Source organism: Eumetopias jubatus, unplaced genomic scaffold (assembly GCF_037043125.1).
Source record: "Eumetopias jubatus isolate StellerSeaLion01/CBP00866 unplaced genomic scaffold, mEumJub1_p1.0 scaffold_13, whole genome shotgun sequence".
NCBI lineage: Eukaryota > Metazoa > Chordata > Mammalia > Carnivora > Otariidae > Eumetopias > Eumetopias jubatus.
Window position 1 is genome coordinate 53049376 of NW_028274819.1, and position 14862 is coordinate 53064237.

Sequence of the window (14862 nt, forward strand, 5' to 3'; positions counted from 1 at the left end):
CCAGGTGGGAGTAAGGAGCTTAGTGTCTGCTGTAAAAGGAACATTAAATATACAACCATTCAGTCCTTGGGGAAGAGGCTTGTCAGCTTTACCATGGCTAAGAAAAATGTGGGTCAGAAGCTTTCAAGTTTTTTTAAAAAACTGCCAAATTCCTGATTTTACCTCTTGTAAACTGAGTCACCGTGGACAATTCTGTCACTTCTGGAAATGTCCACTTTTCTCATCTGCAAAGCAGGGATGATAATTTCTGCCTGTACAGTGTGATTGTAGGGATTACATTAGTAACTTTCCAGCAGCTACTTAACTAGCAAAATGCTTTATAGTCACCTCATAGATACTGAACTAATACTTAATTTAGAAGGTAAGATCAATGTTCCTAGACATAGTAGAATTCATAACTTCATTTTATTTTGTGATTGATTCAAAAGACCACACACATCATGATCAGGGATCCTACAGATGGACCCACAGAGTCCTGTGCAGAGAGGAGTCACTCCTTTTCATGGAGCCCTCCCATGCCTTGGGCTACTTGACGGGAGTGGGCCTGCAGGGGAAGTACAAGGGTCATGTTGAGACCTGGTCCTCTTGTCTCATTAACCTGACATTCCCCCACCCGCCCCCGACCATGTTCTTCTAGAACACGCCATGCTTTCTTAGTATAAGCAGTTTTTAACAACATCTCTGTTAAAGGCTTAAATCAAAACTTCTTTGCTTGTTGCTAAGGCCACTTTAATGAAATGACTCCAGTTTTTTAGGATTTATTTAAAACATACACAGAAAACAGACTGAGTAGAATATAATATATTGTGTTATATAATACAAACTCCAGAGCATTTGATCTATTCATCTTAGAAACCTCATATGCAGTTTAAAAAGCAAGGGTATTCTGTCCTATTTCCAATGTGTAAAATGTGAACAATACTAGCTACCTCCTAAGATGTTAGGATATCTGTTGGACTTACATAACTGGTGACTGAACACTAATGGCTGTTTGTATTACTGTTGTCCTCATGATTTCACCTTGACAGCTCAAATACCCTTTAGTCATTTAAAAAAAAGAAAAACTAGAATTCAGAGTTGTCCTATCTTGGCATTCCTTTGCAATCACACAAACTGGAGAACACTGGGCCTAACATTTCAGACTGCTTCAAATTCCCATTTGGAAAGCTGCCTGCCATATTTTAATACCTTCTCCATGTGCTTATTTGAGAGAAGGAAATGACAGTCATTTGGTCTTAGTTTCTATCTTTAGGATTTGGAGAAGCCGCTCACAGATCTGCTTGGTACGGACAGCGTAGACAATGGGATTGAGGATTGGAGGAATGAGGAGGTAGAAGTTGGCCAGTAGAGTGTGGATTGGAGGAGGCACCTGGTGACCAAATCAATGAATGAGAGAAGAAACGGCAATAGGAACGTAAACGATCAGAAAGGCACAGATGTGAGAACCACATGTCCCCAGGGTTTTAAGCTGGGCCTCAGGTATGGCCAGTCCCATCACAGCCCGGAAAATCATCCCGTAAGAGGCAGTGATGGCCATGGAGTCCAGGATCAGGACCAGAAAGCCAATGCTCAGCCCATAGACATTGTTGACCCTGTTGTCACCACATGCCAAGGTGACCACGGCCATGTGCTCACAGTAGGAGTGGGAGATGACATGAGCTTTGTAAAGGGGTAGCCGCTGGCGGATCATCAAAGGCAGAGGTCCGATGTACAGTACACCCCAGAGGAGGGCAGCGAGCCCCAGACGTCCCACCACAGCATGAGGGAGCACTGTGGTATGACGGAGTGGGTTGCAGATGGCTACATAGCAGTCAAAAGCCATGGCAAGGAAGGTGCCTGATTCGACTGTGGCAAAGCAGTGGATGAGGAACATTTGGGCCAGGCAGGCATCCAGGCCAATGTCCCCAGCATCAAACCAGAAGATTCCCAGCAGTTTGGGCATAGTAGAAGTGGACAGAACCAGGTCGATGACAGCCAACATACACAGGAAGAAGTACATGGGCTGGTGCAGGCTATGCTCCACCTTTACCACAGCCAAAATGGTGACATTCCCCACCACAGCAACCAGGTACATGGAGCCAAAGGGGATGGAAAGCCACATATGCAGGGACTCTAGCCCTGGGATGCTGGTGAGTTGGAAGGCGCTGGGTATTGAACAGACATTGTGAGAAGTGAGCATGATTCATAAATGAACCTCCTCACTTGTGGCCCAAAATGCAGTAGAAACTTTTTCTAGAAATAAAAAATAAGAATATTTTATTCTTAGGTTCTATAATAAAGAATAGGATCAATGATAAGATGCTACAAACTTTCTTAGAAGAAACTGTGGAACAATGTCCTAGGGGAAATGTCATGTTAATTCTTTCATGGTATTGACAAAAATTTGCCGAGTTCAAACTGAGCACATATTCAAATGAATGTAGGAGTATCTCTTTATAATAGGATTCTCAAAGAGTAATGTGCTTGCATCAATAAATACAATGACCTGAGGCAGACCGGTACTAGTTTTTAGTCATTTAAGTCTGTAGGTAGGCTTTGTGGTATCTCCCAGGATTATATTAGAAGATGTCAAAATGAGCGGGCCTTGAAAAGAAGAGACACATTGATGCTGAAAGATACAGTGACAGACTTCTAGGACTGTCTAGGCTCTATGGTAAATCAAAGTTTAAGCTAGAGGCCAGCATTTGCTCATGCATGAGCTGAAACATTTAACCTGCAGGCCAAAAATCACAAAGCAGAGACATCGGCCAATGAAGAAGGACTTTGGAGGTTGGAAACAAAGGGATTCTTGAAAGGTGAAAGCGCTGAATGTAACTCAGTTTGTGTGTCTGCCCAGAGGCAGGTTCTTGCAAGGGACTTCTCCCTTCATAGAGGCTGAATAGAGAAGACTGCAGAAGCAAAGGGGGTTATCCCCAGGAAGAAAGAAGACACATTCAGCTCTCAGTGGCAAGAAGCCTAGAGGATGAGTATTTGGCCAGAGAAGAAATGCTCTACTCAGAGTCCAGGGCAACTGGCTTAAAAGAGAGATTAGTATTTTGAAGAAAAAAGACAAACCGTTTTGGGGTTTTGTTTGTTCCAGGATCTAAACGATGATACCAGAATGTGTTTCCTATCTATATTTGAGGAATGTCAAGGACATGGAAAAGCCTATAAGAAGCTTTGTCTTCCAGATCTTGAGCCTTGTAGGGTTGAATATAGCAGGGTAGTTAGTAGTCTGGGCTTTGGGATTTTCCAGATCTGGTTTCAGAATGTGGCAGTAGGAGCTGACGCAAGTGACCTTATCAGTTACATGACTGACTTCATTTGACAACAAATTTAAACAGTTGTGGCCTAGAGGAGGGATGAGGATTAAAGGAGAATGCAGTGGTCTGACACACATTAACACTAGGCATTAGCTCTTTCTAGTTGTTGAATAATGTTCAAAACCAAAACTACATCCAATAAAACTCAAAAAAAACTTGGAATGCCTGTCTCTGGAGAGGGCCATGGTACTGGGAGGAAGACAACCATCACAGTGACTTTATCCCACAAAATTCCTCTCCCTGAGCTGGGTTTCCACTCTAACTCAAGGTTCTCCTAGATCACTACAAATGGGAAGAGTGTTGGCAATAACCGTAAAAAGGGAGGGTAAGAAGGCTGAGTCAGTGGGGCTGGGCAAGACAAGAGCACACAGGAACCAGCCTGTGATTGGAATGACCAGGTGAGCTCAGGTAAGGGGAGCCTGCCTTGGTTTTCTCACCTTGTGTGCTAGTTACTCTCCATTTGTCTGTTTTGAAGCTCTGTCCTAGGTCCCTAGAAGCTGATGTTCATGGGCTGCATCACTCAGATTCCCTTCTCTTGTGGGAAGGAGATAGGAAAGTGAGACTGGAGATAAGGAATTTGTCCCTCCAGTTCCCTTCCTGCCAGACACATATGGCACTGCCTTGGTGTTCTACCAAAGTAAACAACATCTTCCCTTTTGTGGTCAGGCCTGAGTTAGGTAATGCTATGCACGGTTGGTCCTGGTGCTTCACCATCCCCTATTCAATTTCCTTAACTCTTCCCAGGCCTCAGCAAATAGTCCCTTCAATTGCCCCCTTCCCCAGGCCACAGGTTTGGATGGATCAGACCAGATCCCAAGAGTACAGTCTTTACTCAGTATTGTCTTTGCAAAGCTGTCTGCTTCCTCAGCAGGACACATAATCTGAAAGTTGTCAACTTTACTGAATTGATTCTAAAGGCAAAAGAAAGAAAACTTTCTGGTAGTCAAGGGCTAAATGACCTCTGCCAGGACTTCTAGACTTAAAATAAGAGGGGACTTCTCTCCTTCACCCCTGCCTCTACTCGACTGGCCTTCATAACCTGATGTTATGCTAAGCAAAGTTGTATTCATGTGGAGAATGACCTTATTTACTCCAGAAAAGGAACAGTCTTTGGAAAAATTGGCAGGCCTTGCCAAGTGAATTTGTCATTTATTCCCATGTTCCTCCCCCCTCATAGCAGTTACCCTTCTTCTGTGTTAGTTCAGAAGTGGTTTCTGCGTTCTCTTTGCTTCTGATGCCATTTGAGTCCCAGTACTACTGAGTCACACCCTGGATCAGCAGTTTCCTTCTGAGTTTGGGCAGAGAAGTCCTGTTGTAGGAGGATCTCACAGCTCAAGGTACATACAAGGCTAAATATACCAAGGGAACTCTAAAAATGAGAAATTATTTCTCTTGAAAGCCAGCAGGCTGGCCCTTACTACATCATAGACCTTCTTAGAGCCAAGCCACATGTCTTCATTCCTCTGGACTGGCCTCAAGCCCTGAAGGTGGATTTGATTTCTTTCCCTTATGCTATACCTGACAACATACAGAGCTGTTTTCCCAATGGCATCTTCCTCTTCCTATCCATCTCCAGGAGCACCCCATCACAGTGAAGAAGGTACCCATGACTGGAGAAATGCACTTCTGTGAAATGGGGTTGGGCTGAGCCTTGGTTAACTTTGCCAACCCCCATCCTTTCCCTAAGGTCCTAACCTTCCTTAGCTTATGCCTCCCTAGTCAGAAGCAACCTTCACACTTTAAATACAACAGGAAAAGGCTACTGCAGCTCCTGCTCAGAATGGTTGTGAGGGTATGAGGAGTTACAACATGCCGCCTGAACTCTATGCAAATATATCTGCCAACACTAACCACGGCTTTTACCATTCTTCACCCTGCCCACCACCTTCCAACAAGGTTGAATTTTTCTACCTCCCAACTGTAGCATGTTCTTTTGCCTCTGAGAATTACCCATGTTCTTTCCTGGTTTGGAATGGTATACTCCTCTTCCTCACCTACCTAGTCCTTACATATGCACCTTGCCATAGCTTAGATGTCCCCTTAAACCTGCTCTAACCCTCAGTCTGTGCTCAGTGCCTGTCTTTGTACTGTACACACACAGTGTTCTGAACTGCCTGCTCACCTGCATGATTCCCCAAACAGAATCTGTTTCGTAAGAGTAGGAAGCATGCCTGTCTTATTCTCTAGTGTAGTCCCTGTGCAAGCATAGTGCCTGGCTATGTCAAATGAGAATAACCTATTACCTATTTAAAGCACCTGGGGGTGTTTTGGAGGGTCTTGTATTGGCATTGGTGAACTAGAGACCTCTTCAGACTCCTTGAGTGTAACTCTGTGTGGATTCCACCCATCAAGTCCCCTTGCAAGAGAATTCCTTCCCTTGGAGTCTGGTCTTGGAGACTTCAAAGGAGTATAATCAGAAGTAGGAGGCCCAAGGGTCCCAAGGCTGTTCATCCTAATAGGCTTCAAACCCTTCCTGATGACCTCTGTTGTTCCTTTAGATTCCCCTTTACAAGATATTCTTACCTGGGCTGGGTAGTGTCAGAGCAAGAGCCTGGGGCTCTGCAAATGTCTGAGGCCTGGCACTTATAAGCATTCTGTTCAGGGGTCGAGGGAATTCCATCTGGACTTGTAACCTTCCCACTTCCCTCAGAGGAGAAGGAAAATAGCAGGCTTTGTCCCAGAAGAATGAATGTAAAATCAAAACTTAAGCATAGCAATGTGTAGTGTGTCAGGGTTGGTCCAGAGAGGTCTAGGGAAAACAGGCTTTCTAGTTGAGTCATGATCCCTTGGATCCAAGTCTTGTTCCTGCTGGTTGTATCTGGCCTCCTTGGAGTCTGCAGGTATTCTCAGGACCCCAATAGAAATCAGATCTTTCTAGAGAAAGGATGAAGAATCTCCTTGGAATTAGAGCTCAGCCTGGCTGTAAATCTCTAATGAAGTTTGATATTCTTTGAATATTTGGAGGGGATGATACTGTCTCAAACTAACTTTAAGACAAATGAAGGCCTATTCCCTAAAAATTAGATACTATGGAATTTTCTCTTCCCACTCTAGTTTACACTGTGAGTAGTGGAATCCATGGACTTGTGGGTAGAGCAGTGCATCTCCTTTACATCCTTCTGAACCTAACCTTTCCAACCTAATATCCAGTTCCTCAGGAGAGAAGCCAAATTGAGAACGTGGTTTATCTCTTGGTGTATCCTAATGGGTTGCTCATGGGTTGGTGGGCATCTTGGGTTAGGAAGGACATGTGGCAAGACATGGAGTTGGAGGCTCCAAAGGCTTGAGTTTGCAAGCCAATTCAGCCATAGACCCACTGTATGACCTTGAACAAGATTTTTCTCTAAGTGTAAAGTAAGAATAATCATCTCTTGGTAGTCTTTGTAATTGAAATACTGTATAGAAAGGGTAAAACATGTAGTAAAACACGTCAGGTACTTAATAAACAACATTGTTATCACTGTTACTGCTATTTTTGTGTCTTTGGGAAGCAATAACTCTCATAAGCCTGGGGGACCTCCAAATTGTCTCCTTTAGACCAGGAACCAATATAGTCAGGACAGGGGGTAATGCAGTAGAATCAATACAGAAAAACTTATTGTTACCCCTATTCCCCTTCCAGAGTATCCTACTTTCCAGTACCTCAGGAAAAGCTGGGAACCTCTAGAAGCTTGCTACCTGCTCCCCAACCTTAAACTTGACATTCTATGTAAAACTGCTTGGAGTTGGTACAATATACAGGGTATTTCTTGCTTTTGTGCCTGTGCATGTGTTATGCCCTCAGCGAAGTAAAGTAGGAATGTCATTCCATAGGGATTCATATTGAACTTTTGAAACTTGGTTAATTAAACACCACTTCCAATTGAACTCTGCGTTTAAACTTTAATAGGTTAGCTGTGACTTGTGTACCTGGATACCTTGTATGATATTTAGAAATTATAAGTATTCAATAAATCATTGCATCAAATTGAATCATGTTAGAGCTTATAGTAAGGCCACTTCCTTTAATAATTTGACTTTATGGACCAACTCAAGACAACATTTTTCAACTGACGGAGAGGTATGCCTATGAGCTGTGTGAAAGAACATTAAAGGTGTTAACTTTCCCTTAATTTAATATCTTAAGTCTATGTTAAATGAGTCAGATATCTATTCAGCCTTGGAAGCAGAGATGAATCAAAAGTAAACTGGTGGTGACAAATAGAACATTAAAAAAAAAAAAGTAAACATGGTCCCTGTTTCTAGCACTGTCCAGGAGAGAGCATCCTGGCCCAAGGATGAGATATCATGGCAGCCTGGGCTCCACAACACAAAGGAAAATCTCAAGCTTGATGTTAGATTTGATCCTTCATTTGAATGTGCTGACTTGGCTTTGTCTTCATCCAGTGAGCCTTGTCTTATTACAATTTGGCTTATTACCATAGAAGTCAAAGGTGTGGAGGTCAGGCCATTTTGAGGATACCAGGGACCCAAAATAAGTTGAATATTAGATTTCTGGTTTAGAATTTTATCATTGAGTTGTACTATTCTTGCTCTGAAATAAGCCATCCTTCGTGTGCAATTCTAGAAAAGAACTCTTAAGCTTGTTAGACCAGCTGCTGTGTTGGAGTATGTGTGAATAAATATTTGAGTGCCATGAATACATCTCTAAAGTCTGAAGGTGAATTTTCTTATACATAAATGGGAATACTGATGCTCAATATAGATAAAGAATTTTGCCAAAATCTTCCTACCTTACTAGTGGTAGAGCCGGGATTTAGAATCTGGCTTCAAACTTGATCTCCTCACTTCTGGGGGAACTGGTCTACCACAGTGGTTAAGCGCATAGACTTGAGCCCACATCTGTCTGGTTGATTGCCAGTTACTGACACTAACTAGACATGTGTCCTTTACCAAGTTATCCCTAAACCTGGTTCACACATTTTGTGAGCTTTCCCACATCCTTTCTAATCTTGAACCCCCCTGTATATCCCTGATTCCACCAGTAAGCTTTCTCAGCTTGAACCATGCAATCTCTATCTTCCCTCTACTGGTCATTGATAATCTACTCTTTTCTGTGTTTTCCGGTACATGGAAGGTTTCTCTTAGAGCCTGAAGCAACTGTGGATGTACAGCTGGATGAGGGAATACCCTTTGGGTCTATGTCTTCATAGACAATGAGATTAGGCTAGATTCCACTTGAATATCTGTTCATTCAGGTGTCAAAATGACTTGACAAATGATGGGTTGTATTATACCAATAAGAATTAGAATCTTTTTTAATGTTTAAGTCATTAAATGAAGTTCCTATGCCAGTATCAAGTACCCCTCTCCTGTGTCATGTTCTCATCCCCTTACTACATTGTGCTACTATACTTTGGTTCCTCTGGCTATCATTTCCCAAATCCTTCTCCTTTTCACCAAAGCAACCCTCTGAGATATGAGCTCTAAGAATCCTCAGTTCTCAAATCAAGATACTGAGGCACAAAGAGGCTAACTAATTTGCCTGAAATTTACATGGGTAGCAGTGAAAAAAGTTTTGGGTTCGTACACCACAGGTTTAAATTTTACATTTTTCAGTTCTAGCTTGCTAATAGTTTATGAATGCCAGATGCCTTTTCTGTATCTATTGATAACATGATTTTTTTCTTTAGCCTGTTGAGATAAATTACAGCAATTTTTTGAAATGTTGAGTCAGCCATGCACACCTAGAATAAATCTCAGTTGGTCACAGAGCATATGCTTATGCATTGTCAGATTTGGTTTGCTAGCATTTTGCAGAGGATTTTTTTTATCTGTTTTCGAGATATTCCCCAGTAAATCCATCTGGACCAGGTGTCTTACTTTGGAAAGTTATTAATTATTGACTCATATTTAATTTCCTCTATTTCTCCTTGTTTGAGTTTGGTAGACTGTCTTTCAAGGAACTGGTCTGTTTCATTAGGTTACCAAATGCATGAGCATAGAGTGGTTCAAAATGCTATTAATCCTACATGGGATCAGTGATTGTGGTTCCTCTTTTGTTATTAGTAATTGCTATCTCTTTTCCTTGACCTGGCTATAGGTTTATCACTTCTACTGATTCTTTAAAAGAACAGCTCTTGGTTTTGTTGATGTTCTCCAGTGACTTCCTGATTTCAGCTTCATTGATTTTTTTATTATTAAATTCAATTAGCCAACATATAGTACATCATTAGTTTCAGATGTAGTGTTTAATAATTCATCAGTTGTATATAACACCCAGTGCTCATCACATCACATGCCTTCCTTAATGCCCATCACCCAGTTACCCCATTCCCCTACCCACCGCCCCTTCAGCAACCCTCAGTTTGTTTCCCATTGTAAAGAGTGTCTCATGGTTTGTCTCCCTCTGATTTCTTCCCATTCAGTTTTTCCTCCCTTCCCTTATGTTCCTCTGCACTATTTCTTATATTTCACAATGAGTGAAACCATATAATTGTCTTTCTCTGATTTCACTTAGCCTAATAGCCTCCAGTTCCATCCACATTGATGTAAATGGTAGGTATTCATCCTTTCTGATGGCTGAGTGATATTCCATTGTATATATAAACCATATCTTTATCCATTCATCTGTTGAAGGACATCTCGGCTCCTTCCACAGTTCGGCGATTGTGGACATTGCTGCTATGAACATTGGGGTGCATGTGTCCCTTCTTTTCACTACATCTGTATCTTTGGGGTAAATACCCAGTAATGTAATAGCTGGGTCATAGGGTAGCTCTATTTTTAAATTTTTGAGGAACCTCCACACTGTTTTCCAAAGTGGCTGTACCAACTTGCATTCCCACCAACAGTGTAAGAGGGTTCCCCTTTCTCCACAACCTCTCCAACATTTGTTGTTTCCTGCCTTGTTAATTTTAGCCATTTTCACTGTGAGGTGGTATCTCATTATGGTTTTGATTTGTATTTCCCTGATGCCAAGTGATGTGGAGCATTTCTTCATGTGTCTTTTAGCCATTTGTATGTCTTTGGAGAAGTGTCTGTTCTTCTGCCCATTTCTTGACTGGATTGTTTGTTTTGGGGGGTGTTGAGTTTGATAAGTTCTTTACAGATCTTGGATACCAGCCCTTTATCTGATATGTCCTTTGCAAATATCTTCTCCCATTCTGTAGGTTGCCTTTTAGTTTTTGACTGTTTCCACTGTGAAGAAGCTTTTTATCTTATTGAAGTCCCAATAGTTCACTTTTGCTTTTGTTTCCCTTGTCTTTGGAGACATGTCTTGCAAGAAGTTGCTGCAGCCAAGGTCGAAGAGGTGGCTGTCTATATTCTCCTCTAGGATTTTGATGGATTCCTGTCTCACACTGAGATCTTTCATCCATTCTATCTTTGTGTATGGTGTAAGGAACTTGTCCAGTTTCATTCTTCTGCATGTGGCTGTCCAGTTTTCCCAGCACCATTTATTGAAGAGACAGTCCTTTTTCCATTGGATACTTTTTCCTTATTTGTCGAAGGTTAGTTGACCATAGAATTGAGGTTCCATTTCTGGATTCCCTATTCTGTTCCATTGATCTATATGTCTGTTTTTGTGCCAGTGCCATACTGTCTTGATGATCACAGCTTTGTAACATAGCTTGACGTCATGCATTGTGATGCTGCAGCTTTGGTTTGCTTTTTCAATATTCCTCTGGCTATTCACGGTCTTTTCTGGTTCCATCCAAATTTAAGGATTATTTGTTCCAGCTCTGTGAAAAATGTCAGTGGTATTTTTGAGAGGGTTGGCGTTGAAAGTGTAGATTGCTCTGGCAGCATAGACATTTTTAACAATGTTTACTCTTCCAATCATGAGCATGGAATGTTTTTCCATTTCTTTGTGTCTTCCTCAATTTCTTTCATAGGTGTTCTGTAGTTTTTAGAGTACAGATCCTTTACCTCTTTGGACAGGTTTATTCCTAGGTATCTTATGGTTTTTGGAACAATTGTAAATGGGGTCAAGTCCTTAATTTCTCTTCCTTCAGTCTCCTACAGCAATTCAGTGTGGTAAGATACAAAATCAATGCACAGGAATCAGTTGGACTTCTATACACTAAAATTTCACTGACTTTTTTTTAAGATTTTATTTATTTGACAGAGAGAGAGAGCACAAGCAGGGGGAACAGTAGAAGAAGAGCGAGAAGCAGGCTCCCCGCTGAGCAGGGAGCCCCATGTGAGGCTGGATCCCAGGACCCTGGGATCATGACCTGAGCCACCTAGTTGCCCCTCATTGACTTCTGTTGTAATTTCTTTTGTTTGCTTTAGGCTTAAATGATTCTTTGTCTATTTTTCTAAGACAGGAGCATACATCCTCTTCTAGATCTCATTTCTTCTAATATGTGTTCAGGGCTATAAATTTTTTTCTAAGCACTGCTTTCACAGTATCCCACAAATTTGGTAAGTTATATTTTCATTTTAATGTAGTTCAAAGTATTCTCAAGTGTGACCCATCTTTATAAAAAGCATTTAATCTACCAAATACCAGGTTTTCCAGCAGCCCTTATTTCTAGTTTAATTCCATTTTGGTATGAGCAGACTGTTGATTTTAAATCTTAGGGCTTTTTATGGCCCAGAATATGGTCTGTCCTAGTAAATGTTGCATGTGAACTTAAAGAATATTCTGTTAGGGGCACCTGGGTGGCTCAGTCATTAAGCATCTGCCTTCTGCTCAGGTCATTAAATGGTCATTAAATAGTTAAATGGTTAAATGAAGGTAGGCTGTGATAAGTTCATATATCTTATAAATCCTAAGCAACCATTAAAATAACAAAACAGTGGGGCATCTGGGTGGCTCAGTCCTTAAGCCTGTGCCCCACGTTGGGCTCCCTGCTCCGCGGGAAGCCTGCTCTCCCTTTTCCACTCCCCCTGCTTGTGTTCCCTCTCTCACTGTGTGTCTGTCTGTCAAATAAATAAATAAAATCTTAAAAAAAAAAATTCTGTTAGATGATATAACTTATAGATGTCCATTTGATCCAGTTGACTAACAGTGCTGTTCAGTTCAACTATGTCCTGATGTTCTGCCTGCTGGATCTAATCACTTACTGATAGAGGGATGTTAATCTCCAACTCTACTATGGATTCATCTATTTTTCCTTGCAGTTCTAGCCTTGCATGTGTTGGTGTTCTGTAAAGTGTATACACATTAAGGATTGTCATCTTGGAGAATTAATCTCTATCATTATTTAATGCTCCTTTTTATCCCAGTTATTTTCCCTTGCTCTAAACTCTTTGTCTGGAATTAACCTAGCCAGATTTCTTTTGACTAGTATTAGTAAAGGGATAGCAAAATACCTACTATGCTTTCAATCTGCATCTTTATATTTAAAGTAGATTTAAAGTAGATTTCTTATAGACCACATATAATTGGGTGTTATTAATCCACTCCAAACACTTTTTAAAGACAAATATCGAAACTCACACACTTAAAGGTAGTCAGGATTGCCATAAGGGCTGGCTAAAGATTCTACTTTCCAGACACCTGATCTTTGATCCTGATCAGACTCAGCTGACCTGTTGCTGTCCAAAGTCTTAAAGCTGGAGAGGTCTCCTGGGATATCTAATTCCTCTGGCTTCTGACTTTTTTCTAGATCACATTGATTTAGTATCTCTGTATCCATTCTACAGAGGAAAACTAGAATATGTTAGAATCCTGGAGCTTACTCTAATGCAAATAGAAGAAGTGAGAATAAGGAAGCATAGCTCATGAGTTTCTTGCCCAAGAACTGAGTACAGAACAAAGTGGCAACCTGTGAAGGATCAGTATTCCTCCTCCCAAAGAACCCTGAAGTGCTATCATTGCTAGAGTACTAGCCCCCTCTATTTAAGGTTGGTTCCCCTGGCAACCAGACTCCAAAAGTCCCCTCATTAACATAAAGCCAGTTGGTAGAACAGGGTTTCTTATGAATAACGAGATACCCATTTTACCTTCATGGCTCTAAACTGAAAACAAGGACCAAATATGCTCCCATTGCTCTTAACACTCAGGAAATACCAAGAGTTTTGGAAGCTGTGAGTCAGGAACCATGGAGTAGGACCAAATATATATTTGAAGTAAATTTTGGTTCTCTGAATGGCCAAATGTATATTTCTTATAAATCACAATATCGTATCTACCTCCTAGTCTTCAAATACTTATCCCTTTCAGCGTACCTGTCATAACACTTCCATTTGAATACATATTGTTAGGAGTTAATTGGGCACTTAGGTAGTTAGGGCCAGGGACCCCAACAAGAAAATATGGAATCAGAACAGCTAAAATAAAACAGCACTGACATCCTGTCTTGCAGCTTAGACAGGACCGCACTAACATTTTGCTTTGCAGCCTTTGCAGAAATTACTTCTGCAATATGTCCAAAGATAAGACAACCACAAGGCGTTTGTCAATATCATGGGCAAGAGGCAGTTAAGACATAAGTCCCCAAATGTCAGCAAAAGAAGACCATCAGCACAGAGACATTAACCTAATAGGTAGACATACGGACCAAAGCCCTGATTGCTTAAGTTCCATGAAAGCTCATAAAAATCCCTAAACTTAGAAACTCTGAGGGCAACACTCTTGGGCCCCCCTTCCTCTCCGGGAGCTTTATACTGTTGATCAATAAACTTTGCTGCCCACCCCTCTTCATCTGGTCTACCTCTTCGCTAAAGGACACAAATCCTATAACAACATAACAATAGTACCAACACAAAAGCCTGACATTTGGCTAAACCGGTGTGGGGTAGGAAAAGATTTTAAGAAACAGCTCATTTGTCCTATAAAGCCATTGCAAACACTTTTGTTCTTGTACTAGTTTGATTTCTTTCTCCCCCTTCATCTCCAGCTACTTGTAACCTAAACTTGCAGAGCTACTTAGCACAGAAATCATTTGGTGAATAGCTACATCAGTTCCTGCTCATTTTCCAGAGATATTACATCGTAAGGAAGACTTAGTTCAGTCTTCCAAAACAGTTAATCATTTAATATCCATATTATCATAAGACTTATATGTGGCAGCTGAACCTAATCAACAAAGTCAGTGTTGCACCTTATCACAGTATGGTCATTGTGCAACTCCGTTCCATTACTGAACAAATCAGTAAGAAATGCAAAAGTGTTTGCTTTGCCTTTCCAACAGAATTTACCTTGTCCATGTACCAGATACTGTTAAAGACAAGGGTTGTTACAATTGTCCGTGTTTTATTTCTGGATTCCAGGTTACCTGGGGACAAAGCCAATCACCTTGCCTCATCTCAAGGATTGAACTGAGACTACTTTCCATTGTGTGTTACATAGCAGGATGCACCTCCCTACTATGGGGAGGACACAAGTGATATTTAGACTTCCCATCTTTACCAACTGTACCACAGGATGGGTTTTAGGTCTACCTTTTCTGGCGACAAGAGCAGTCATGGTACATTGATGTAAATTATAGGAGCCCCCAGAAAATTTCCATAAGCCTGGAGGGCCATAAGATTGCCATTGATGTACCTCTTGAGCATTGACAGCTAGGACTGAGGGTCATTGCCACCTGGCCACTTCAGCCTCCTTTTGCATTAAAATCATCAAGAAGCTCTGTTAGGTCAGGGTGTAGGTGCTTTCCCAGTGCTGGGT

At 41.4% G+C, this 14862-nt stretch overlaps 1 protein-coding gene across 1 annotated transcript; it reads right to left on the reverse strand.

The window, feature by feature from the left end:
• Positions 1–1225: 1225 nt before the first annotated feature.
• On the reverse strand, positions 1226–2179 carry OR52M1 (olfactory receptor family 52 subfamily M member 1). Its single transcript, XM_028115744.1, is given in 1 exon segment — positions 1226–2179. A coding segment is annotated over 1 exon segment (954 nt).
• Between the last annotated feature and the right edge of the window lie 12683 nt (positions 2180–14862).